This window comes from Typopeltis vanoorti, chromosome 20, assembly GCF_054136105.1.
Source record: "Typopeltis vanoorti isolate ZY-2024b chromosome 20, IOZ_Tvanoo_1.0, whole genome shotgun sequence".
Taxonomy (NCBI): Eukaryota; Metazoa; Arthropoda; class Arachnida; order Uropygi; family Thelyphonidae; genus Typopeltis; species Typopeltis vanoorti.
Genome location: NC_143568.1, coordinates 95198525 through 95226387, shown reverse-complemented (window position 1 = coordinate 95226387; position 27863 = coordinate 95198525). Strand labels below are relative to the sequence as shown.

Sequence of the window (27863 nt, the reverse complement as noted above, 5' to 3'; positions counted from 1 at the left end):
CTAATGTTGTAACATCTAAGGATTCTTTGCTATACCACAGGGTGCCAGTTTTATTTATTTCTGGCATCTCTGGACCTATTGGCAGAAAGTAGAAGTTTCATCTCAATCCCTTATATTTTCCAATCAACAAAATTCCTCATCTCTTACTATCTGCAAAAGATAAACTTTTGCCTCTGTCTTTAGGTGGTGTTTACTAGATCCCTTGTGAATGTAATTTAACAAATATTTAGCAGACAGTTTGTTTTGTGTGTGGGAGGATTAGTGAACATCAATACTACAATGAACAATTGAAACATCAAACGTCTGGTTTTGCAAAGCATAGTATATATATTTTTCTTTTAGTGTTGCATGGTGATCAGCATTCATTTTAGAAATTATGGACTTTATAACCGTGTTATAAATAACTATTTTAATTTCACAACTTTTCACCCTTCATATTAAAGACCTTAATATGAAAGTCAAAACGTTGGGAAATTAAAATAGTTATTTATAATACGGTTGTAAAGTCCATAATTTCTAAAATGAATAGTATATATACCCAACAATATCCCATAGAATGAAGTTAGTCTATTCCATAGCAGCAACTGTAAATATGAAGGTATTTTTAAAGAAAGTAGTAAGCCCTTTTACACCAGCTGAATCTGAATTGGAATAATTTAATCTCCCCCCCCCCCCCTCTCCCATAAGCTTGGGAGATTCTCTTGTGTAAACATCAGAAATAATGCATTTTTATTTATTTTAATATTTCTCTAGCACATTGCAATCACTTCAATAGTACACCAATTGTTCCACACACAGACAATGTATTGTTAATTTCAGTATGAAATACTTGTGCCATTTCATCCAGTTTATTATTGTTTGTCACATTTTCTCTAGGTAAGTCAGGTTGCACTAATGTCATTGATATTAGGTCTCACTCTATTCCCCACTGCAACAAACGTATCTCCTTTTTTCTGATGCCCCTGGCATTTGTGTATTGTAGTGCTTTTTTTTCTTCTTTTATTTATTTATTTTTTTTATTAAGATGGTGCAGTGTATTGGCATCTTTATGAAGTGTGAATTTTACACTGGAATTTTACCCCTTTTCAGAAAAGGAGTAAAATTTCAGGGTATGATCTAGTGGGCACAACACTTCAAGTATATAGCATTGCCACATATGTTCAGAGCAAGATTGATAATGTTTGCCTTGTATCAATGTCAACCCAAGGAAATATCCATACTGTGACTAAAAATAAGAGAAATCGCAGTCATCAATGTATACAAACCTCTGAATGTGATGTGGCCAACACATATGTTAGACACTCAAGCCTTCCCTTCAATTTATATAGAAAACTTCAACAGCCACCATGAAACTTGGAAATATAGGACTAATGACTTGAATGGTGAATCTCTTGTGGACTTTGCTGAAGATCTTTGGTACAAAAGATAGAGGCACCTTTAAATCTGTGGCCTGGGATCAAGAATACAATCCAGAGCTGTGTTTTGTTTCCAAGAGTAGTAATGGTGAACCTTTTGATGGCTAAGAGAAAAATCCTGGAGGACTTCCCCCATAGTCAACATCGACCTGTAATCATCGAAGTTTGGCTGCAAATACCGCCGATCTCCTCTTTTCCTCGCACTTGTTGGAACTTCAGCAAAGCAAACTGGAATGCCTTTGCTGAAGATCTGGATAAATGTCTCGGTCGGATACCACCCACAGCAAGGAACTATAGCAGATTTGTAAATGCTGTCATTACAGTTGCCAAAAAATATATCCTGAGAGGTTTTAGAAAAGAGTATATTCCAGGATGAGATGAAAAGAGTGAGACCCTTTATCAAGAATTTTTGGATAGTGGAGAACAAGAAATTGCCGAGGAATTATTGCATCGCCTCGATGATGCTCATCGACTCAAGTATCCAGAGACTGAGTCTCTGGATTTTAAGCACTCTAGCCATAGAGCATGGGGTCTGCTACGGAAACTGGGAGAAGTTTCACTGATAGGATGCAGGAAGGCAAAGTGTCTCCTAATCAGGTTCCAAATCAAATATTATCATTGTCAAGAGCACCCCAGAATAATAGCCATGATACTCAAGTTAAAAGAGATCTTGATAAATTGAAAGAGACGTGCAATCAAGAATCTTGTTATTCTTTCTCCTTTCTCGTTACATCGTGACGGATGCATTGGAGGAAATGAAGTTGGGTAAGGCTCCAGAGTTTGATGGAATGCACTCTGAGTTTCTATGTCACTAGTAAATATGTGCGTTTCTGGCTATCAAAGTTTTACTCTGATATTTTACAGACTGGGCATTTACCTTCAGAGTTTAAAAGATCAAAAATAATAGCTATTTTGAAGCCAGGTGAACCAAATGAACAGGTAGAGAGTTATTATTATTATTATTATTATTACGGGCTACTCCAGGGAGTCCTTAGACTCATCGAGGGAGGCCCTAAACATCATGTTCACACAGCTGTTCAACATTCTCACAGTATCTATCATACCTTGCCTTGAACTCGCTCACTGTCATAGCACCCACAACAGACTCTGGCAGCTTATTCCACTCATTTACCACTCTAAAAGTAAAGAACCCAGCTCTAACACCCCTGCTAACCACGCTCTTGCCCAGCTTCCATGGGTGTCCCCTAGTTCTCCCACCACCAGTCCTGATCTCAAAAATATCCTCTGAATTAATCCTATAGAATCCTTTTAGCAATTTGAATGTCTCAATCATATCTCCCCTTTTCTGCCTATCAACTAGTTTCTGCAACCCACAAATCTTCAACCTGTTCTCATATGGTACATTCCATAGACCTGCTATCATCTTAGTCACTCGCCTCTGGATCCTCTCCACCTCCTCCCCATCAAGAAGGAACCGAGGTGACCAAATCTGGGCACAGTAGTCGAGATGAGGTCTTATCAGGGCTCGGTACAGAGGTACAATAACTTGCTTGTCTCTGCTCGTCAAGGTATTTTTCAACAACCAAGTGAGTTGATGAGCTGATTTAGCTACTTTCGCAATGTGCCCCCTAAACTTCATCTCCCTATCCACCAACACTCCCAAGTCCCTGGCCTCATCAATCTCTTGGAGTACAGTTCCACCAATGTGGTATACTGCTGCTAATCTTTTCACTCCGAAATGCATAACCTTACATTTTGTCACATTAAATTGACATCCATTCTCCTTAGTCCAGAACTCCAATCTATCTAAGTCATCTTGCAAGACTTTGACATCTTCTGCATTCACTATCGCCCTACCCAACTTTGCATCATCAGGGAACAAATGAACTGTCCCACTTAGACCCTTCCCTATATCGTTAATGAACAGATTAAACAGCAGTGGTCCAAGAACAGAACCCTGTGGCACACCACTAGTCACAGGCTGTCTTTTGGACTCTACTCCCGAATAAACTACTCTTTGATATCTCTCCATCAACCACTCAGCTATCCATCTCACCAACCCTATATCCATTCCCATATGTTGTAGTTTACGGATTAGAATTCCATGTGGTATCCTGTCAAACGCCTTTGCCAGGTCCAGCAGTATCACTGTAAACCCATTTCCCTTATCCAGTTCAGTCGTCACCTTGTTATAAAACTTGAGCAAGTTACTGAGGCATGATCTACCCTTCACAAAGCCATGCTGTCCTCTGTACAGTATCTCATTTTCATCAATCCATTCCTGTATTTTTCCCTTGACTACTTTCTCCAAGACCTTGACAATGACTCCTGATATGCTGATCGGTCGGTAATTTGCAACCATAGTCCTGGATCCTCCTTTATGCAGTGAAACTATTTTCCCCTCTTTCCACGCCTTCGGGACTAAGCCAGACCCGAGACTCAGATTAAACAACATGGTCAAGGGCACTGATAATTCCTTAGCCGCTTCATGCAAGACCCGTGCCAGTATACCATCCAATCCCACAGATGTATTCACATTAAGGTTCTGTAATAGACTATTCACCTCCACTTCATTCATCACAATTCCCGTATAAACTAATGGTTCCTTCATTTTTTCAACGTCACCACCTGGATGATATACTTTTGCAAAGTGCGCGCTCAGTAACTCCACTATATCGACTGGTTCAGTGAACTCTTTACCATCGTCATTCCTTAAAATCATTTTGCCATGTACAGTTTTTTTCTTGCTTACAGCATATTGAAAGAACTGTTTGGGATTCTCTTTTGCTTGCATAGCTAGTTTCCTTTCATGATCGGCTTTTGCTGTTTTTACCACACTCGTTACCCTTCTGGCCTGCACTTTATACCGTTCGTGTGCCTGCAGGTCACCCCTTTCTTTAAATTCCCTCCATAGTTGTTTCTTTTTTTGCAGCTCAAGCTTAATGGTGTTATTCATCCATTTAACCCCTACTTGTTTCACTATTCGGACCTTAGGTAGACAATCAGCCATAACCTCCTGTAAATGCTCTTTGACCACTTCCCATGCTCTATCGACGTCCAGCCCTTGCAGTTGTACATGCCATGGCACTGATCCAAGCAATCTCCTAAGCTTGTCATACTTGCCAGCATGGTAATTCCACATATACCCTGTCTTAATCACAAATTGCACACCTTTGGCCACCTCCCAGGCCAAGACCTTATGATCACTCTCACCAATAGGTGGCAACATGGTCATATTCATTACAGTCAAATTTTGAGATGCAATTACCAGGTCAAGCACTCTCACACCCCTAGTATTTTCAATTACATGCTGTTTCAGATAGTTATCCCTTAATAATTGAATAAAATCCATTTCCTTCCTCACATGTGTCCTCTCCTCCTTCCAATCAATGTTACCATAGTTGAAATCCCCCATAATAATTACCCTCCTTCCACTCATTTCATCAATTTGTTTATGCATACCATCTCCACCATCTATTCCATCACCTGGTCTATAGCAGCACCCGACTGTATATTTTATTCTGCCAGTGTCAATCTCACACCAAATAGCCTCAAATGAGCTCCTTTCACTATCCTGCAATACTTCAATTCTCCTTGGCTGCAGTTCATCAGCTATCATCAATAACACCCCTCCCCCAATTTTATTCTCTCTGTCCCTCCTAAACATACTATAACCTACACATTCTATCCCAGTAACTATATCATCTTCCGTCAGCCATGTTTCACTAATGCCAATAACCTGTGGCCAGGAAGAGCCAATCAAGGCCAAAAATTCTTCTTTCTTGTTCCTAATACTCCTGGCATTAGTATACATGAATTGCAGTGATCCCTTTGTCCCACCCCTATCTTGATGCGTTATTCTAAATGTCCCATTCCCATTTTTTGTCCTTAGTGCTGGCTCAGGTACATTATATACATTTTTACACTCAACTGTCTCACTGATGTCTGGATATCCACTCCCCTCCCCATCCTTGGTAGTTCTAGTTTCCCTGGTTCTGCACATCCATTTTCACTTCATTCAGCAACACTTTTTCCAGTCTCCGCACACCAAGTCCATTCAAATGCAGGCCATCCATCTTGTATAAGTCCTTTCGCCCATCAAACTCATTCCACACGTCCACGAATTCCACACCACACCGTCCGCATAACCTGCGCATAATGTCATTTGCGATTATGGCCCTCCTTCTAAACTCCTCTCTGTCATACCGCGGTAACAGACTCACCATTCTAACTCTGTCACTCTTTTCTTTCGCTACCTTTAACAATACTTTCAAGTCCTCTCTCATAAAAAATTTATCACCTTTCAATTCATTCGTACCCGTTATCGACCAATTGCTCTGTTAACCATGTTGTTGGATTCTATTTCGTCTTAACCTACACTTTGGATCCGTCAATTTGTCACTACGATGTTCTTAAACAAAAAAAAAAAATAATTTGCTAGTTGATTTCTAATCCAAATATAGAGAAAATTTGTATTTATTGATGCGGCCAACACATCAATAAATACACTCTATATCTAAATTGCCACTCTATATCTAAATTAGTCAAAGAATTAAAGTAAAACCAACTCTCAACTATTTCCTTTTTATGTGTTATTATTATGTATACAGGCTGAGTTTATTTAACTTAATTAATTCACCCGCTTTGGTTTGATTATTTTATGAACGGTGCAGTAAAAGAGATTTAGGCAAAGTACAACTTTAGATCAACAAAACAAACATTTAATATAGACTTACAAATTATACACTTTAGTTAAAGTCACTGAATAAGGTATTACAAACATTTTGGCTCATCTGGTAATTTAGTCATATAATTTCAGGCAATGGTTAATCTGTTGTCTGAAATACAGCTTTCACAAAATTCAATTAACCATTTGAAAAAAAGTTCAATGTCATAAGTTCCTTAGTAACCAACTACATTAATATCTTATAGTTACTTAAGTTTCAATTACATTATAAGGGTGGCAATGCTTCTTCACAAGTATACGCTCTTAAATCCACACTCCAGCTATTCTCCGCAAAAGTTACTGTTAATGTAACGCTCATACTTCCTTTGACATTACTTGCCAACTCAGTATTCTACCATAACTCATGAGCTAAGGTAACATGCAGTAATTCTTTAACTTGAAGTTTTTATGCACAGTTGCCTATTCTTCCAGCATTTAATTAATCTTTCAAGCACTATATCTCTTAGCACAGCTATCGTTTAAATTTTTCTTTGCTCCCTCTATTTATTCTCTTAGTTGCTCTGTGCTATTCTTCAAGTTTCTGTGTGTCCCTGAAAGGTCGGTCTTGAGTCAAAATCCCAACTAAATTATCGCTAGTCATCCAGTTGCTACTTTGCTATCTTCCGTTGCTTTATTTGTTGTTCTGCAACTTACTAGCTAACTCGCTCCTCAACTAGTATACCTTAGCAAGCTACTTAACTGACTGACTCGCCAACTCGCTGTTATCTCTCTGCTCGCTATTATCTCACTCTGATTCCCCCGAATGAATCGTTTTTGTCTGTTCTTCGCTTATATATCCCTTCTTCCCGCAAAAATTATTCTCGTGCTCTACTTCTATTAAAACCCTTTTCCAGTCCTTCAATACTGATCTGCCACGCTCTGTTCTAAACTTGCACTCACTATCTTACATATGTCTCCATGACAACTAAAACAAAATATAATAAAACTGAGGCATTGCACAACGCTATACCTCTACATACAGGAACAAATAAGGAATATTTACATTTCAATTAATATGCAGTTAAAATGTTGAATACAATTTCTTATAATATTAACATAGCAATAAATAAAATAAACTCAATAATATTTTAATACAGAGTCCTTTCACTATTATTATATATCCTTGATTAATTATTTAATTATTAATAGAACTTAAGGGTAGTTACATGAGTATTAATTTATAAACAAGTGATTTACAAGTCTAGCTTATGTGATGGAAGATTATGTTGGATTCTGAAGTAAATAATAATTACTCAAATCTCTATATATTCTGAATCCAACAATGTGTGTCAAATTATTGGAAAGACTTTTACTGAACAGAATAGTCCCAAAAAATAGTGGAACATACCTATTGAACAGCCAGGATTCAGACCAAACAGAAGCACTATAGACCAGGTCCTATCTTTGACTACATATATAGAAGTAGGATTTCAGCAGCGCCTTAAGACTTCAATTGCCTTTATAGACCTCACTGTCACCTATGATATGGTTTGGAGACAGGACCTCATTTATAAACTACTTAAAGTTACACGATGCAAAACAACAACTGCGCTTATCAATAATATGCTCGGTAATAGGTTATTCCAGGTTGTTATGGGAACCAAAACAAGTGGAAGCAAATTACTGAATCATGGGCTTCCCCAGGGTTCTGTCCTTTCTCTGATGTTTTTTAGCTTATATATCACCATCATGCCAGATACCATATCCAGAAAATTTGGATATGCAGATGATATGATTGGGCTCTGGTAACAAGTAGTGGCTCAATAGAAACTACAGAGGCAATATTGATGACTGACCTGGACTCCCTTGATAGATATTTCAAGAATTGGTGTCTTCAATTGAATACCAACAAATCTGACACCTGCTGTTTCCACCTTAATAACAAACTTGCCAATAGAGAACTTTGGGTTTACCTTAATGGACAACTTCTTCGACACAATAGTACCCGAAGTACTTGGGAATAACTCTTAGCAGGTCTGACATTTAAAAAACACCTCATGAACACATCGGCTAAAATCAAGACTAATATAATTCAGAAACTGAACGGAACATCTTGGGGAGCTTCTGCGACGATGCTTAAATGCTCGGCTCTCGGCCTTGTGTTTTCCACCGCGAATATGGAGCTCTGATGTGGATTAACACACCCATTTGGTTGACAAACAGCTCAGTAATACTATGCGTCTTATTTAAGGAACAATCAAGAGTACTATAGAATGGCTCCCTATTTTAAGCCATATTCCTCCTCCACCATTAGAAAGAGCCAATGCCTCATGCAGGGAGTATAGAAAGATCCAGGAAAAACCCCTATCTTCCAGTGCATAGAAATGCTTCTAATTTAATAAATAGATTGAAATCAAGATATCCTTTTGTTAGTACTACTAAAAGACTGCTAGAGGACAATTTTGATGTCAATCAAGAGTGGAGACACCAGTGGGAGGTGTTTGCATATCCAGACCTGCAGAACCTTCCACGTAAAACTTGGATTACTCTAAATCAGCTAAGTACTAAATAGCGGTCTGTGTACAGACTTTTTCTTACAAGTGCCAGAAAATTCGTTCCCCACAATGTGACTGTGGAAGTGAAAAGCAAACCATCTGCCATATTTTCCTAAGAATGCCCACTGAGAGCATACAAAGGAGAAGAACAAGATTTCCTAGTTCCAACACTTGCAACCATTGACTGGATTAATAACTTAGATATAAACTTGTAATATCTGACTGATAGAAGAATCTTAATTTTCTTATTTGTAATTTCTACTGGTGGTGTTTGTATATTTAACATGTTTTTGGTATATATATATATTTAGAGATATCACGTTTAGATTTTTATATATATATATATATATATGTCTATTTATGTTTTAATTATATACATATTGTTATAATTGTCACTGATACTGTATGTTTCTTTCTCTTGCGATGTAATATACATATGATAAATAAATAAATAAAAATATGAAGTGTGACATTAAATGCAGTACATTTAGAAATTTGTAATATTCAGTAATATTTTACCAATTTATGCAAAAAGTTATTTAACATAATTTGAATTTTCTACTGCAAAACAGACTCAGACTGCAGATATTTGCTATAAAACTGTTTGCTGTATAAAATTTTTATATAAAACATTATTGGAGACATTTACTTACTTTTTATATACAGGTAACCCTCGTATAACACGGATGTTAGGTTCCATAGAAATGCCGCGTTATATGAGACTTAGATCACATAGAAAAAGTAGGGTTAGGTTCCGAAATCATTTTTTTATTTTCTTTTTTTAAATTATATAAACAACAATGACATCCAACAAAAACTATTTTTATTTAATTCAGGTAATTCATTTAAGTTAAGAAAACATAAACTATGAGACAAATACGTAGTATAAAATTATAAAAATTACAAATTGTACATAAATTTCATTGCACATAATTCACAAGTGTTTTAGATACAATAAAATAAAGAGCATATTTTAATCGTCATCACTGTCTTCAGAAATAACATTTCGTAGATGTTCTTTAAGTGGCCGGAGGTCATCACTACTTGAAATCTCTTGGACATCATGTGTATAATTCTCATTGCATACTTCGGCTGGTTTAGTCATCAAGAAGTAAGCAATAAGACTTTGCTTTCCACTATGCTGCAATTTTTTATTAAGTTCATAATATGGTGCTAAACAAATGCCCAGTTGTCTCGTGAATTTTTCCGAGCGCTCCATCGAGGGATCATTATCCGTAAAATAACTTCCTAACTTTCTTGCCAAGTCCAATCCTTCTGCTAATTTCTTTAAACTGAATTCTTTAATGGATTCATCACAATGAGAATCTTTGGCAAAACTTTTTCTCTGCCATTTGGTTCGACACCATCTATTAATTGTACCAGTTCCTCCTCATTTAAATCTGTTTCTCCATCAATTAATTCACTAATTTCGTTTTCAACCGTATTGCAAAAGCCCTCTCCACCAAAAAATGTGTGCAATGTTTATTATACGACATAGCTCAGCATCCACTGGAGGTACAAAATTTTGTTCCAGAACTGCTGCAGGCCATATTTTTTTCCAACAAGCATTCACCATAGTGGGTTGTAATTTCTTAATGGACAGAGAAATAATTTTTACACAATTCGAATATTGAAAACTCTTTTCACACTTGAGGCAGTATCATGTTTGGATTAGATTCCATTTTTTCCAAAATTAATTGAAATGTTCGTTGAATATAATATGACTTAAATGTTGATATTATTCCTTGGTCGAGTGGTTGAATAAGTGAAATAGTATTAGGTGGCAAGAAAGTTATTTTAATATTCGGATGGCTTAAATTTGTTGGGTGGCCTGGCACATTGTCTAAAATTAGTAGAATTTTGAAGTCCATATTCTTTTTCTTTGTGTAACTTTCTACATCGGGTGCAAAACACTTGAAAAACCAATTTTCAAACATGCTAGCTGTAACCCATGCCTTTTTGTTGGCGGGCCAACAAAAAGGCATGGACTTGTCGAGCCCTTTCATCGCACAAGGATTTGCAGATCAGTTAATAAACATTGGTTTTGTCATGTAATCACCTGATGCATTACTACAAAACAGTAGAGTAATTCTATCTTTGGAAACTTTGAATCCAGGATCTGATCTTTCATTTTTCAAAATACAGGTGCATTTTGGCATTTTTCCCAATATAACCCAGATTCATCTGCATTGAACACCTGGTCTGCACTGTAACCACCTTCTTTAATGATTTTTAAAAGTTCTGCTGGGTATTTCCAGGCAGCTTCAACGTCTGCTGATGCTCCCTGGATTTTAAGATTATACAAAGAAAACCACTTTTCAAAGTTTTCGAACTGACCTTTACTGACAGAAAATCCATGCTGAGAGATTTCTTCTGAAGAATCTTGATCAAGTTCTTTTAAATGTTTATAAACTTTTGAGAGCTTTTTGCTTAATAAGGTGTCCATCTAAAGGAATTTTCTTTTGAGTGCAATCTTCTATCCAAATCATTAGAGATTTCTCCATTTTTTTCTATTAGAATATTGTGAACATGAGCAATGCGCTTTGCACTTACCGTTGACCCTGCAATAACACTTTCTCGGATTTTATGTTCATTTTGTTTGATTGTTCGAATTGTTGATTCATTTAAATTCAGAGTCGTTACAACAACTCCTGGTTTTTCTCCAATTTTCAACCGATCCAAGATTTTAATTTTTTCTTCGAGAGAAATGAATTTCTTCTTCAATGTTGGTTTTTTCCCTTTCATTGCAGTTTTAGTAGTCATTACAATAAAAATAAACTTTTACATAAAAAAAGCATTACATATGTAACTCACTAGAAAATAAACTGCTCAGCTTGAGAATAACACACTTATGATTTTAAATGCGCTTTCTTGCCAAAAAACGAAGACAACTTTCAACAATAAACACTTCATACAGTAAACCCTAGATTGTGAACCTATGGCACTCGTGCCAGAGGTGGCATGTCAACGATTTACAGGTGATATCCTTTTATACGCTTATAAATCATTCAAATTTTTTTTAATTGTTATAATATGTACAAGCTGAATTTTGTTTTACACAAGACAGCAGGTATAAAGACGTGCATATGATTGGTGCGATATTAACAAAAGATCGCGCGCCCCAAAGACAAAAGCAACCGACAAGTGTTGAGTTGAAATGCTAATTCTCTTCAGTCGAATTCCATAACATCTGAAACTGTCATAACAACATTCACTATTAGTTTTAACGCATTCACAATAGGGTCATTTATCATTCCGATGGAACTTCTCATTACTGACTGGCTCAACTCACACAAATGTTTCAACCCTTAGTTGAATTTTATGGCTTCTCGTTTGCATTTTGAGGTGGCAGGTGAACTCACACATTCATTATATGGCATGTTTCAATTCTTGGTAGTCTTTTATTTTAAGTTAGCCTTTGTGATCTGCCATAATGACATCGAGAATTTCAAATGCAATAAAACAAACACTTATTTCAAAATTGGACAATAGTTTTTAGTTAGATACTGTGTTTCGGTGCAACATATGGTTTTGCTTAAGTCTATACAGCATAGTTTGTGAGAGGGGACGTGATTTATTAGTTAGTGCCGTTTTTATACCATCTGTCTCTAATTGCACTATTTGTTCAGAATGACACAGACTGCAAAAGCCTCTGTACAGTACCTTATTCAGTGATACAATAAAACTAAATTCGATACTTGTAACTACTTGCACGATGCGGGCAGACACAAATTTAACGAAGATAAAATTTGATTTTTAAGTCCTGCGGTGAAAAATATGAAAATAAAAAATAAAGGGTTACTAGAAATTGTAGACCGTGTTATATGTGAGTTGCCTGTATTTGGAAAATAAATTTATGCTTAATCAGCTGTGTTATATACTTTCATATGCAGTCTGCTTTTCCATCTCTCTTCATACAATTCATAACTTCCCTATCTCTTCACAAAATTTATAACAATGCTCATTGACGTTCACACTGTTCCTCCTCCCCCATGATGATCTACTTTCCATAACTCTGGATTTTCATTGCAATAAATAATTTCTCCAGGCCCTATGCCAGTCTATTCAAGTGCAGGCCATCCCTTTTATACAACTCACTTCTACCATCAAACTCACCCCATACATCCAGTAACTCCCCCATTTCTTCTACTCAGAAGAAATGGGGGGAGTTACTATCCTTGCCCTCCTTACCTTAATTTTCACTTTCTCACTCTTCCTTCATATCCTCTGTCATAATGTATTTATCAATACTTAAATCATTTGTTCCTACGACTACTACCATCTTATTTTCCTCTTAAGTTTCTTGGTTGCATTCATCACATCCTTAATTTTCACTCATCAGAAGTTCAAAGTAGTGAAGTGAAATTTAATGAGCGAATCACCTTTTTTTTTTTTTTTTTTCCTTGCATTCTAATTGACTTACCTTATTCATTGACATCAGATTATCGGGTATTGGTGTTGTGATGCATAGGCTTTAGTTCAGTGGGACATAGATTATTGTCTCTGTTATCTATGTTAGTATTTACTTTTGATGTTTCTGATGGGTTTTGGTGCTTTTTAAAGGCCGTCTTAAATTAAGTCTTCAGATTTATTGTAGTTGGTGTATTCATTAATATCCCATAAAAACTCCCAAAAAAAAGTTTTGTTCCAGTCCCGTTTCATATTTTAATCCCTTTGTCATTTTTAAAAATTCAACTGAATCAACATGTTCAACTATGATGAAAAGCCAAACGGCTATTTTTTTCTGGCGAGGTTGATCAGTTAAGGGGATAAAAATCCCTTATTGTTTTTCAGCCAGTAAGCGAAACTAAGATCGAAAACTACGATTTGAACGTTTCATGCCGACGAACTGTCAGCATATCCAAGCGTAAGTGACCACTTGGTAGTGCCATACCACGGCAACTCGTTGCAAAGGTGGAGCAAGTTCCCTCACTGTTCTTCATATTTTCTCATAATGTAAAAACACACAGCTCTTAGGAGATGTAGTACTATTTTACATTATGAGGAGAGGTCACTACCCAGACCGGTTTCAACCTTTTTTGAGGTCTCATCAGTGAGTAGCTAGACCTAGAATATCGGAGTTTAAGTGAAAAGAACTTACATACTTTTGCTATACCATTGCCAGAAAGGTGTGTCACTATATTATATATTATAACATAGTGTAACTAAGATGAAAAGCCAAACGGCTATTATTGGATACGCTGACAGTTCGTCGGCATGAAACGTTCATATCGTAGTTTTCGATCTTAGTTTCGCTTACTGGCTGAAAAACAATAAGGGATTTTTATCCCCTTAACCAGATGTTCAACTATGTTCAACAAAATTCAACTATGTTATTGTTGATAGTGATGTTTTCTCCCTGGTGCAGGACACCAGAGTGTACAGAGGATTTGAAATTGGAAGTGATCACTATTTAGTCTTGAGCAGGATAAAGTTGAATTTCATATTGAAAAGAATAACATGTAAGAAAGTTTTAAAGCGAATAAAAGTTGAGCAGCTCTCAGATGTGAACTGCAGACTAAAATACACAAAGATTATTGAAGAAAAAATGAAAGAGTTTGAGAACAGGAATCAAACCATGGAGATTCAGTGGCAAACTCTGAAGAAAACATTGATTGATTCTGCCAGAGAGGCATGTGGTGAGGTTGTCTGTAAGGATAAAAAAAATCAGAACTCCCTGGTGGACACAGGAAGTTAGAGGCAGTGAAGGAAAAGAAGAAAGCATATAAAAAGTTCCTGGCAATAAATCAGCTTGTGCTCTTAGAAAATACAGACACAAATGTAAGAAAGCTAAATACTGTGCAAAACTAGCTAAACAAAAGTCATGGGAGGACTTTGGCAAGAATATAGAAAATAAATATCAAGAAGGTGGCAAAATATTCTGGAGGTTGTTGAAGAAGCTTAGGAATGGAGGAAAGAGTGCTGTAAAAGGAGTTAGAGATGATACAGGTGACATGAAAACTGGAATAAAAGATATCCTTGAAGTATGGAGTAATTACTTTGAAAAACTGCTAAATGAAGCAAGCAGTGATGACAGCACAGTGGTAAAAAACACTGACCAGGCATGCAGTCAGGAATACATATCCATACTTGAAGTAGAAAAAGCCATCAAAGTCTTGAAATGTGGAAAGGCAGCAGGAGTAGATGATATTCGACCAGAAATGCTGAAGTATGGTGGTATAAGAGTCTTACAGTGGCCGCACTGCATAGTTCAGAAAGCCTGGACAGAAGGATGAATTCCCGATGATTGGAGTAGAGCTCATAGTACCCATATATAAAAAGGGAAATAAAACTGCATGTGAGAATTACAGAGGTATTTCCCTACTGAGTGTTCCTGGCAAGATCTATGCAAGTATACTTGAGAAACGGCTGAGAAGAATTGTGGAAGAAAAGCTTGGTGAGGAACAAGCTGGATTCAGGCCAAATGGAGGCTGTCAGGATCAGATCTTCACTTTGCGACAAATAGTCGAGAAAGCATGGGAATATAACAAAGATCTGTATTTAAGTTTTGTCGGTTTGGAAAAGGCACCTTGTCGATTATTGCAAGGTGCCAAAAGAGAAGCTATTCAATACGCTGAGTGGGGCATTATATCAAGGTGTGAGTGGGGCATTATATCAAGCAATACTTAGTCTTTATTTGAGTTGTAAGTCAGCAGTTAGAATTGAAGGAAGTACAGGAAGATGGTTTAATGTGAAATCTGGTGTGAGACAAGGATGTACATTATCCCCTCTGTTATTCATTATCTATATGGATCACATTATGAAGGAAAGTGATATTAAACATGATATCAGAATTGGAGATGTTAATGGCAGCTCTTTGCTTTATGCAGACAATGTTATACTTCTAAATAAATCCGCTACAAGTCTGCAAGATTCTCTGACTAAATTGAATAGCTGTTGTAATAGATATGGTATGAAGGTCAGCAATAAAAAGACAAAGACAATGAAAATAGGCAGAATCATTGAAAATGTCAACTGTATTGTGAATGGAGAACCTGTGGAACAAGTAAAACATTTCAGCTATTTAGGCACGATTTTTACTGAAGATGGTAAATTAAATATAGAAATAGACAACAGAATCAGCAAAGCTGGTATGGTGGGAAGTCAGTTGAATAAATTCATATGGAATAAGAGAGAAATTAGTCGGAACATTAAATTAGCTGTATACAAGACAGTGTTCAAACAAGTTTTAACTTATGGATCTGAGAGCTGGATCAGAAGTACAACACTTGACCAAAGACTAGGGACCGCAGATATGAGAGTCCTGAGAAAGATTATAGGCATGAACAGATGGCATCAATGGCAATATCATATTAAAAACGAGGATATTAGGAAAGAACTTGACATTGTCAGCATCCAGGAATGCATTAGCAGAGCTAATCTCAGGTGGTATGGTCACTTAAACAGAATGGGCGAGGAAAGATTAACAAAACAAGTGTTCTCTGTCAGGTTGGCAGCAAAACGACCCAGAGGAAGACCAAGATATAGGTGGATTGATACGGTACAAAGTACCTTAGATGATAGAAATATAAGGTCTGATAATGTTGGAGTTTGGACAAGTAACAGACTGATTTGGAGGAAAATTGTAGATAGGAAGTTAGTAATGATGTAATTTTTTCATGTAGTACTGTCATATCCTGTACACCCCTTGAGGGTACATGGTAGGAATTTGATGATGATGTCATTTTTAAAACATTCCAATAATTAGACTTTTATTTAATCAAACTTTTTACTGCAGGTGTATTTTAAGGTTTCTAAATTGACTATTTATTTTTCAGGGTACAAATATTGCAGCAGGTAAGGCAAGGGGCATTGTAATTGGAACAGGCTTAGAGACTGCAATTGGTATGTGTGTGTCATTTAATTTTTTATTTAGTGCTTAAATATGTGTAATTTGGAGTTCATAGAAATTGTTTTCAATTGTTGATTAAATTAAAGTTGAATGCTCTTAAAATTAATTGGAGCATAATTCGAATTGCTGCTTACCTGACAACATAATTAAAACTACAGGAAAATGCACTCATAAAATGTATAAAACATTTTGATTTTTACATGTAATTTGGGTGCATTTCTTGCCATGTTGAAATGGTGCTTGCATTCATAGCAGTTTTTTTCTCCTGGAAACCTGAGCTTTAATTCCATATCTCAAAAACTGACTGTCAAACCTGTCCTGTTACAGGCGAGTGTTATGTGAAACCAAGAGATGGCAGCAGTTGCCTGCAGTAGTCTTTCTTTCCCACTCTTCCAAGTCTCCACTGATAGTAAGACTTAGGCTACTAATTCATTAGTAGCTTAGTCTTGCTATCAGTGGAGACTTGATGGAGGCTGACTGCATACCTATCTTCATAAAGTTTATTTACTGCAGTTTCCTCTGGGGAATAAAAGGCACTGGGTATTTAAGTTTTTAAAAATATACTATTTTGAGTTTCCCACTTTTTTCTACACAGTATAGGAAGAAATCTATGGAATCAAATTTTGTAGAATTGCATTAGGATGTTTTCCGACTACTAGCATGTGATCTTTGTTATGTACTCTCTCAGGATATAAATGACAATCCTGCTGTACATGTGCTGCTTGGATACTGTTATTGCATTCACATTGTATCTTTCTTGCTAAATTTATTGCAGTAAACATAAATGAACTACAACTAAAGCATTGCAAGAAACTTGCCTTCAGGCTTAATCTAATGAAACTGAATTATTCCTCCTTAGCTGTCCAAATTATATTTTGCATAATTCATGTTGCTTATTCAATAGACAGTCTGTGCTAGAAATACTTAATCTGAATCACTATTAATAACCAAATGACACTTTGCATCCTTGGCAACCTTAATATGTACACGTTTTGGTTGCCATGGATGCAAAGTGCCCATTAAAACTGCAGTACCATTGATGTTCCATTCAAATAATATGAATATGAAACTTAAGATGATATGCACATGAATGTTTAGGTGGTTAATCTTTTCTAGCTTGAAATTTCACTACATCTTATGTGATATCTTAACTCTCCATATCATCTTGCACTCTTTAAATTTCTATCTCACTGTAGTTTGATTTTCTGTATTCAAATTATCTCAATATTGAAATTATCTTCTTCTTTTGCAAATTTAACATTTATGTCAACATCTTCGTTGATTAGTGGTTTTTCTATGAAACTTATCTGCAAAATACCTCGCAGATCGTTGCAAATCTTGTTTTTATCTGTATTCTGAGTAAAAGTACATTTGACAGTGCTAAACTGGACATGATAAATTCGGCTATAATACAGCCTTATTGGTCTGTTATCTATCTCTTGTTAACTCCTACCTGAACTATCTTGACTGTTCCTCTTCAGATTTTCTCCAAATTGGAAAAGGAATAGTCATATCAAAGATCGCAGGTATTCGGTTGTCTGCAGTTTTTCTCATCCTAACCTGTAACTTACACTGAGTGATATGCAAGGTACAGCTTGTGACTTCTTGTGAAAGCATTAAAAATATAAAAACTTTCATACATGGCATTGTAAATATCTTCTGGACTACATCAGATTTTGCATTTTCTGAATTTAGTGATGCCCAATTTTGTATAGATATATTTATACAAAATATGAAAAACGGGTATCTACCTGGCTACTGAACGAATGAGGATGAGCTGGCAGTTTGGGATTTAACTGACCAAATTGTATTCTTATTGGCTTAAACCAAAATACAAAATGATGATACAACATTACAAAATTTCATTCCGACTTGGGCGTCGCCCAGTTAAACAAGGTCCCTGTTGTCTTTGCCAGGGAACCAGGGCGAACAGCGAAAAGTCAGCTACTGGAAGAAAAATGAAAGCACACCCCAACTCAACATCACCAGAGTTAAAGATCAGTACTATCAATGTAAGAAGCCTGAATGGCAAAGAAATGGAGCTAGCTGAGGAATTAGATAAGTGCCAGATCGACATAATAGGGGTGACTGAAACAAAAAAAGACAAAAACTGGTGAGATATTTCTGAGCGATAAATACAAAATGTTATATTCAGGCAATGACAATCAAGGAAAAAAAGGAGTAGCAATAGTATTCAACACTAAATGCGAGACTAATCTTATTGAATGGCAGGCAGTCTCAAGTAGTGATGTGGGCAAATATCAGAATGGGGAACTGGACAATGAGACTTATTTGTGTATGTGGTCCCACAGAAGGCTCTACTAAGGTAGAAGTGGAGGAATGTTTTCAGGCTCTAGAGAAAGCTACTGACACAATGAAAAAGGAAAAGTTGGTCCTTGTTGGGATCTAAATAGCAGAGTAGGAAATGATTGTCAGACATACAAAAATATGTTGGGAAAATTTGGAGAAAAGAGCAAAGCTAATAATAATAGCAAATATCTGTTGGATTTCTGCTCAGGACATGGACTGGTTATTACTAACACAATGTTCCAACATAAAAATGTGCACAAATTCACATGGAGAGAAGAGGCAAGGAATAAGAAAAGTCTCATTGAGTATGTTATTGTTGATAGTGATGTTTTCTCCCAGGTGTAGGACACCAGAGTGTACAGAGGATTTGAAATTGGAAGTGATCACCATTTAGTCTTGAGCAGGATAAAATTGAATTTCATATTGAAAAGAACATGTAAGAAAGTTTTAAAGCGAATAAAAGTTGAGCAGCTCTCCGATGTGAACTGTAGACTAAAATACACAAAAATTATTGAAGAAAAAATGAGAGTTTGAGAACAAGAACCAAACCTTGAAGAAATCCTTGATTGATTCAGCCAGAGAGGCATATGGTGAGGTTGTTTGCAATGATAGAAAAATCAAAACTCCATAGTGGACACAGGAAGTTAGAGGCAGTGAAGGAAAAGAAGAAAGCATATCAAAAGTTCCTGACAAATAAGTCAGCTTGTGCTCTTAGAGAATATAGAGACAAATGCAAGAATGCTAAACACTGTGTAAAACTAGCTAAACAAAAGTCATGGGAGGACTTTGTCAAGAACATAGAAAATAAATATCAAGAAGGTGGTAAGATATTCTGGAGGTTGTTGAAGAAACTCAGAAATGGAGGAAAAACTACTGTAAAAGGAATTAGAGGTGATGAAGGTGACATGAAAACAGGAGATAAAGATATCCTTGAAGTATAGAGTAATTACTTCGAAAAATTGCTAAATGAAACAAGCAGTGATGACAGCACAGTGGTAAAAAAAATACTCAACAGGCATACAGTCAGGAATACACATCCATACTTGAAGTAGAAAAAGCCATCAAAGGCTTGAAATGTGGAAACGCAGCAGGAGTAGATGATATTTGACCAGAAATGCTGAAGTATGGTGGTATAAATGTCTTACAGTGGCTGCACTGCATAGTTCAGAAGGCCTGGACAGAGGGACAAATTCCCAATGATTGGAGTAGAGCTCTCATAGTACCCATATATAAAAAGGGAAATAAAACTGAATGTGAGAATTACAGAGGTATTTCCTTACTGAGTGTTCCTGGTAAGATTTATGCAAGTATACTTGAGAAACGGCTGAGAAGAATTGTGGAAGAAAAGCTTGGCGAAGAACAAGCTGGATTCAGGCCAAATAGAGGCTGTCAGGATCAGCTCTTCACTTTATGACAAATAGTTGAGAAATCATAGGAATATAACAAAGATCTGCATTTAAGTTTTGTCGATCTGGAACAGGCATATGACAAGGTGCCAAGAGAGAAGCTATTCAATATGCTACAGTTATATGGTGTCAATGGGGCATTATATCAAGCAATACTTAGTCTTTATTTGAGTTGTAAATCAGCAGTTGGAATTGAAGGAAGTTTAGGAAGATGTTTTAATGTTAAATCTAGTGTGAGACAAGGATGTACATTATCCCCTTTGTTATTCATTATGAAGGAAAGTGGTGTTAAACCTGATATCAAAATTAGAGATGTTGATGTCAGCTCTTTGCTTTATGCAGACAATGTTATACTTCTAAATATATCCACTACAAGTTTGCAAGATTCCCTGACTAAATTGAATAACTGTTGTAATAGATATGGTATTGAAAGGTCAGCAATAAAAAGACAAAGACAATGAAAATAGGTAGAATCATTAAAAATGTCAACTGTGTTCTGAAGGGAGAACCTGTGGAACAAGTAAAACATTTCAGCTACTTAGGCACGATTTTTAGCGAAGATTTTAAATTAAATATGGAAATAGACAACAGAATCAATAAAGCTGGTATGGTAGGAAGTCAATTGAATAAAATCATATGGAATAAGAGAGAAATTAGTCAGAATACTAAATTAGCTGTATACAGGACAGTGTTCAAACCAGTTTTAACGTATGGATCTGAGAGCTGGGTCAGAAGTATAACACTTGACCAAAGACTAGGGACTGCAGATATGAGAGTCCTGAGAAAGATTAGAGGCATGAACAGGTGGCATCAATGGCAATATCATATTAAAAACGAGGATATTAGGAAAGAACTTGACATTGTCAGCATTCTGGATTGCATTAGCAGAACTAATCTCAGATGGTGTGATCACTTAAACAGAATGGACGAGGAAAGATTAGCGAAACAATTGTTTTCTGCCAGCTAGGCAAGAAAACGACCCAGAGGAAGACCAAGATATAGATGGATTGATACGGTACAAAGTGCCTTAGACGATAGAAATATGAGATCTAATAATGTTGCAGTCTTGACAAGTGACAGACTGATTTGGAGGAAAATTGTAGATAGGAAGTTAGTAATGATGTCAATTTTTCATGTAGTACTATCATATCCTATACTCCCTTAAGGGTACATGGCAGAAATTTGATCATGATGAAAATATGAAAAATATATATATATGCATGACCGGGTTTTTTTGTGAAATGTACGAGTAATATACAACTAATTCTATTTTTACACTGTATGTTTTATTTAACATGGTTCAGATGGTGCTTATTTTAAATTTCTGTTTGAATTCAGTTCTATTAAAAAGAGTATTTCCATTATAATCATCATTGCCTAGGACAGTACATATATACCTAAACTTGAATTTTCAGGAACCCCCCCCCCCCCTTGATGTTTTAAATATCAGGGATTACTCTATGCTACAGAATGTAGACAAATGCTAAGCAGATCTTATATAGTGAAATCACAAAAAAGTGTCGGTGGCTTAAAAGCAGCTAAAGATCATGTGAGTATTATTTTGAAGCAGTGCTTCAGGAGATCACATAATATAATATAATTAAAACCATTATTCATTAATCGATCCCTAAGACCACAGGCAATGAAAGGTGTGGATTTTAATATGTTGCCAGTGCACTGGAAGACAAATAAAAAAAGGTTGGATTACAAAAGAAATTTTTAATGAATGGTTTCATCAATGTTTTGTTCCAGAAGCTAAATGCTATTTGAGGGAAAAAATCTGGACTTCAAAGTTTTATTGATTATAGCCAGTATGCTTGTTCATCCTGTTCTAGAACACTCAAATGTGGAATTTTGTTTTCTGCCACCTAATACAACCACTAGACCAGGGTGTGATCGCTACCTTCAAAACTTACTGCATAAAAAGATCATTCAAATACATTTTGGATAAACTAGATAAGGATAATTTAGACAGTTATTGATGTGAGGAAGAAATTTTCTATTTTGGATTGCATCAAACTTGCTAAGTTGCCATTATCACAATTGAAACCATCAACTTTAAATGCATGCTGGAAAGCTACTTGGCCAGTGTGAAAAAGGGAAAAACCCTGTGCCTCTGCATACAACTGAATATCCCAACATCATCCAATTAGCACATGCAGTTGGCAGAGAAGGATTTGATTATTTTTCATCTTCAGATATTGAAGAATTGATGGTTGACAAGGCTGTTAGTGATGAAGAAATAATAGAAGCTGTCCTTGAGAATCCAGATGGAAAATGGAAAAAAGTCTTTGTTTTCTTGCAACATGGCTTAACAAAGATTATGTATTTCCAAATAGGAAGTTGGATAAATGAGTAAGAGAGAACGGCAGTTGATTAGAACAGAACGTGTTTAGGGGGTTAAGGTATTTATGAAAAGATGATAAGATTTATAAAGATTTGCCAACAATTTTCCCAAATTAACATATGAATTTCTTTCAAAGGCAGCTAAGTTGAAAATGTGGATAAAACTGCTAAAGGATTACCTAATAATTGTTTCCCCAAGTAATAAACTTCCTTTAAAATGTGTCAGGCTGCAAACCTGTTTTGTTTGAATGTTTTAAACACAGAAGAAATTAATTTTTCTCTGTGCTCAAGAATAACAGTTTCAAGAATAAGAAGGGGTGGGTGGGGGTGCAAGTTATCTTTAAGGATGCTTAAGGATCAAAGCCTGGCTAACTGGGAGAGGACTTCCACATAACCTTTTAAGGAATGCAGAAAACTGACATCTTCTGATCTAATGTTCAGTCCTCACCTCATGGTGCACCATCTTAACTATCTACCTGGAAACTGAACAAATGAGAATGAGCTGGTAATTTGCAATTTAGCTGAACAAATTGTATTCTTATTGGCTTAAACCATAATGCAAAATGATGGTACAACATGATAGAATTTCATGTTGTCTGGGGTATCGCCCAGTTAAACAAGACCTCCCAACATTGTGTTTTCGTCAGACAAGACTAGAACAAATCCCATCTCAAATTCAGTAAAGTTCAAGATTGGCACTGTCGACATAAGAAACATTAGTGGAAAAGAAATGGAACTAACAGAAGAATTAGATAAGTAATAACCAGACATAATAGGTGTTATTTTCGAAACAAAAAAAACAAAAACAGGTGATCTTTATAATTAACAAATACAAGATGTTATGTTCAGGCCATAATAATCAGGGGAAAGAAGTAGCTGTAGTATTCAACACTAAATATGAGGATAATCTTGAATGGCAGGCAGTATCAAGTAGAATGATGCATGGCAAATATCAGAATGGGGAACTGGACAGTGGTCTGACAAAGTTCTGCAAAGGAATGATGAGCGGAAGAATTTTATTAGAGAAGGCAGCTGACTCAACAACACAAAAAAAAAAAGGTTAGTTCCTTATTTTTAAAAGTACCTGTGGCATAATTATAAACAATAAATTACATGGCAACCACAGTAATTAACTTTAATTTTATTTATTCGTGTGGGGTTCCCCCCATTCCTCATCCATCCCTTAGGACAGGTTGAACCCTCCTAATGAGGGATTAAATATGTATTTATGACTGTAAATCTGTGTGTGTTCACAATCCGGTTTGCCTGTTCTGCAGGACAAAAAACCTGATTAACTTTAATGAAAAGACAGATATTTTGTATTAAAAATAACATACATCATCAGCATGTAGAAACAAGCAAATCAAAGAACTGGAAAACAAGAATTCAAAGAAGCAAATATCAGAATTGGGAAGTGGACAGTGGTCTGACAGAAGGTTCTGCTAAGGAATGAGTGGAAAATTTTTTCAAGGCATTAGAGAAGTACATACAACAATTGGTTTACCAATTAAAAACTGCTGGCACAATCTAGAAATTAATATATTAATAAATATCAAAATTATTTTTGATCTTTACATAAAATGAAAATCCTCAAACGAAGGGGGGGGGTTGGTGGGGGGAAAAGAGAGGAACTGGTTGCATTTCCAGCTAGTCCTTTATATATTTTTCCTTTCCATGAAAAATAACCTGAATATATGGTGAATTTGAATAATTCAGATACGTTGGGGAGAGGATTGTGTCTGTGACACAATCACAATGTCGTAGTAGTAGCTACTATGACTTAAGGTCAAGTGAAGTAATATTGGTAATGAAGTTTTTAAAGTCAATAGAAGTATTTTTAATAATGGAGGGAGAGTTGTCCATTGGGAAAACTGATTTTGCTAATTTTTTGACAAGTTTATAGATGGAGCTGCCTATACTTTCAGCTGTTAGATGAAGAAGTGAGAGATAGTGGTGTTATTGGATTAGGCATTGTAGCCAATGGCTAGAGCCCTATAAAATACACTAAATGCTTCAGCTTCTCTATCTCCTGCATCCAACACACAAGGATACAGAAAAACTATTTCATCCCTTAACTCTTATTTTAAAAAAAAATAGCTAAAATCTCCATAAATATATAATCTCCATGCTATTTTTAATCTGTATATCCAGCTAGTAGCCTTTCTTTTTCTCCTAAGGATTGCCCTCTTGCTCACTGGGGTGTATAAAGTGCCTTGTGCTTGCTACTCGTCTTTAGACAGACTGTTTGTTTTGTTAACATCCAATTCGAAGAGCATAAAACCACACTTCTGCAGTCATCTGCATGGTAAATCAGGGATGGCAGACCATTCTCTGGAAGTTCTGTCACACACAGTTAAATGGGACAGGACAACTGTGTTGCATAGAAGTAACCATAAGTCTAAGAGACTTTTTTTTCAGTATTAGTATCAACTATGAAGCACTTCCTTAACCTCAACAAGTATAGCTACATTAATTTTCCAAAGATGTGGGAAGACTGCATTTAACCTGACTTTTGTGAATTAAGTACATTTTTATCTGGCTTCCTAGAGAGCAACTAATGTCTTCACAAGGGGATTAGTTCATTTTAATTAATTTTGGAATGTTTCTACAGTAATCTGAGTCCTGTGTGTGTTTATCATTAATATAATTTGTGTTTTGAGGATGCTGTTTTGAATCAAAATACAGCAAAATATTAATAAGTTCAATAAATTATTTTCTTGTAGTACTACAAGAAAATAATTTTTATTTCATAAAGCGTTTGTTTTACTGATTTTTTTTTTTTTTTTTTTTTTTTTTCCCCATCTCTCCTATGCAAGCATTTCCACAGAATCCCATCTTGTTTCTTTGATCTTCCCCTCTTCTTGCATCTATGGGTCTATTTTCTGTTAATAATTTTATATCACCTTGAGTTGTTTGCTGTGTCTTTCAGAGATGGCAGACCATGGCTTATTAAGCATACTGGTGGCCAACCCCAAGTATGCTTAATAAGTTTTTATGCTGTGAAAATAAGGAATAAATCAGAACTTGATATCTAAAAAAGTATCAGAAATCTGAGAAGAAAGTACATTGTTTATATATCTGCAAATATAATTTTTGGATTAGTGCTTTTTTTTTCCTCATCAGGCAAGATTCGTACAGAAATGTCTGAAACAGAAGAAGTGAAGACACCACTTCAACAAAAATTAGATGAATTTGGTGAACAGTTATCAAAAGTTATATCTGTTATCTGTGTAGCTGTTTGGGCAATCAACATAGGACATTTCAATGACCCTGCACATGGGGGATCATGGATTAAAGTAAGATGCCTTCACTTTTAATTTTGATAGTTTTTATTTTGGAAATTGTTATTATTTTGCTTAAAAATTATGGAAAGATTTAATGTTTTAAAGTAAAAAAAATTTGCTGTGAAAGATGGTTTTCCCAGTTTGTTTTCCATATTTTTTTTTTAAAGGAATTCAGGTTATTTGATTAGATAACTGAAATGAAATTAACCTTTTGTGAACTTCCTTTGCTTGTGATAATATAGTTAAGGAAAGTTAAAGTAAGGTTTACCTTTAAGGTAATTCTTTGCATTAATTAACTTGATTCTCAGATTGGAGCAATGAAATATGCATCTATATATATATATATATATATTTGTGTGTGTGTGTGTGTGTGTGTGTGTGTGTGTGTGTGTGTGTGTGTGTGTGTGTGTGTGTGTGTGTGTACTAATGTTTTCACCAGAGTTTCCTAAAATGAGATCTGCAGTTCAGATTTCTCCCCCTCTGGGAAAAATGGTCTTTCTCTTATTTAGTCATGAGTGTTTGCAATTATTCGCATTCATTTTTTGTGCATTATTATTATGTGACACCTCCAAGGAGTCCAAAGACTCGTCGAGGGAGAGTGTGCCAATATCATCGAACGATTGAACTCCTTCCAACTACTAACCGCGCTCAAACTTGCTTAACTTTTTTGTGAGAGTCATTAGTAGCAGAGGCTATTTACCAATCGACCAACATTATGGACTGAACTCCTTAAAAACAAATCCAATATCCCTATTTGTCCAGTATTTAATATATAAAACAGTCCTACTTCATAGACTTTGATAGCAAAATCACTCTTCCTCCCTCCATAAACATGTCTCCTTTTTATAAAGGAGGAGAGGGGGTTTTGAAAAGAATAGAAAAAATTCATTTCAAAACTTTTAGAACCTCATCCCAAAAAATTTTAGACATAATTAACATTGATATTAGAGCTGTTTACTTAAGTCCTCAGCACACCATCAAACCACCAGTCTGACTTTGCTATGCTGGTATGCTGGTACTAGGTCCCCATGACCTAGACATTACATATGTTTAATACCTTTAAACAGTCATCATTCAAAAATTTATTTTGCTCTCGATAAAGAATCAAGTAACAGTTTTTGTCTTCCAGACAAATTATTGGTAATTTGTCTAGCAATTTTTTTGTTGACTTGGTGGATGACTTTATAACTGCAGTGGCATTAATGCTATAATGTGTGATTGGTATGATACTCTTGCTGGAAACATTCAGTAGGTTTCCAGCATATAGAGAGTGCAAGGAATGTTTCTCTTGCACTCTCTATATGCTGACAAGCTAGTCAGAAAGCCTCCTGATGCATTGCTATTAGGATCAGTGTCATGTACATGTACTATTTGGAAACCAACCTGTGGAGACTGCTTTACTACTCATCCCTAAAATAAAGGATGTACCCTCTTCCTTGTGACTGTGTACAGCATGTGCAGCAAGACCATGATGCCCCACATATATTATTTTGGCAAGTTATATGAAATTATTGTAATCATTCTTCCCTCGGTTGATGAAATTTGGTATTTAGGATCATTGTTAAAATTTAGTCTGATTATATTATAATCACGTTAAAGGTTGCTTAAGAGTCAAAGCTGATAACTGAGACAGGATCTCCATATAACCTTCAACAGGCTGCAAATATCTAACCAAGGCTACTGGTTAATGTCCAATCTTCTAAGTCCAGTTTGGGACTTAGCTGACCATATTGCATTCTGTTTGGCATAAACTAGAAACAAACATGAGACAGTACAACATCCCATGTACATGGAGAATAGCAGGGAGTCTTGGGAGACTCCTGCTGCAATTCTTCTTTCTGGTGATGACTTTTTTTTTTTTTTTTTTTAACCTTGAATTTGCAGTTGATGAGTAGGGTGAGTGATGTGAATTTTGCTTGGAATACTTTAGAAATTACATCTTGTGAAATGCTTTGGCCACATCCAAGATTTTGTAATACTGAGTTGAATTAATGCAGATATCATGTATATTCCATATACAAGAAGCAAAAAAAGTGTATCACCTTATTATTAAAATAATCAAATAGAC

At 35.8% G+C, this 27863-nt stretch overlaps 1 protein-coding gene across 1 annotated transcript in view; it reads left to right on the top strand.

The window, feature by feature from the left end:
- The window catches only part of LOC150095679 (calcium-transporting ATPase sarcoplasmic/endoplasmic reticulum type-like), a 382896-nt gene that overhangs the window by 182024 nt on the left and 173009 nt on the right, over window positions 1-27863 (top strand). Inside the window, 2 exon segments of the mRNA XM_090409696.1 lie at window positions 16376-16442; window positions 25635-25807. Coding sequence (XP_090265822.1) covers window positions 16376-16442; window positions 25635-25807 — 240 coding nt within the window.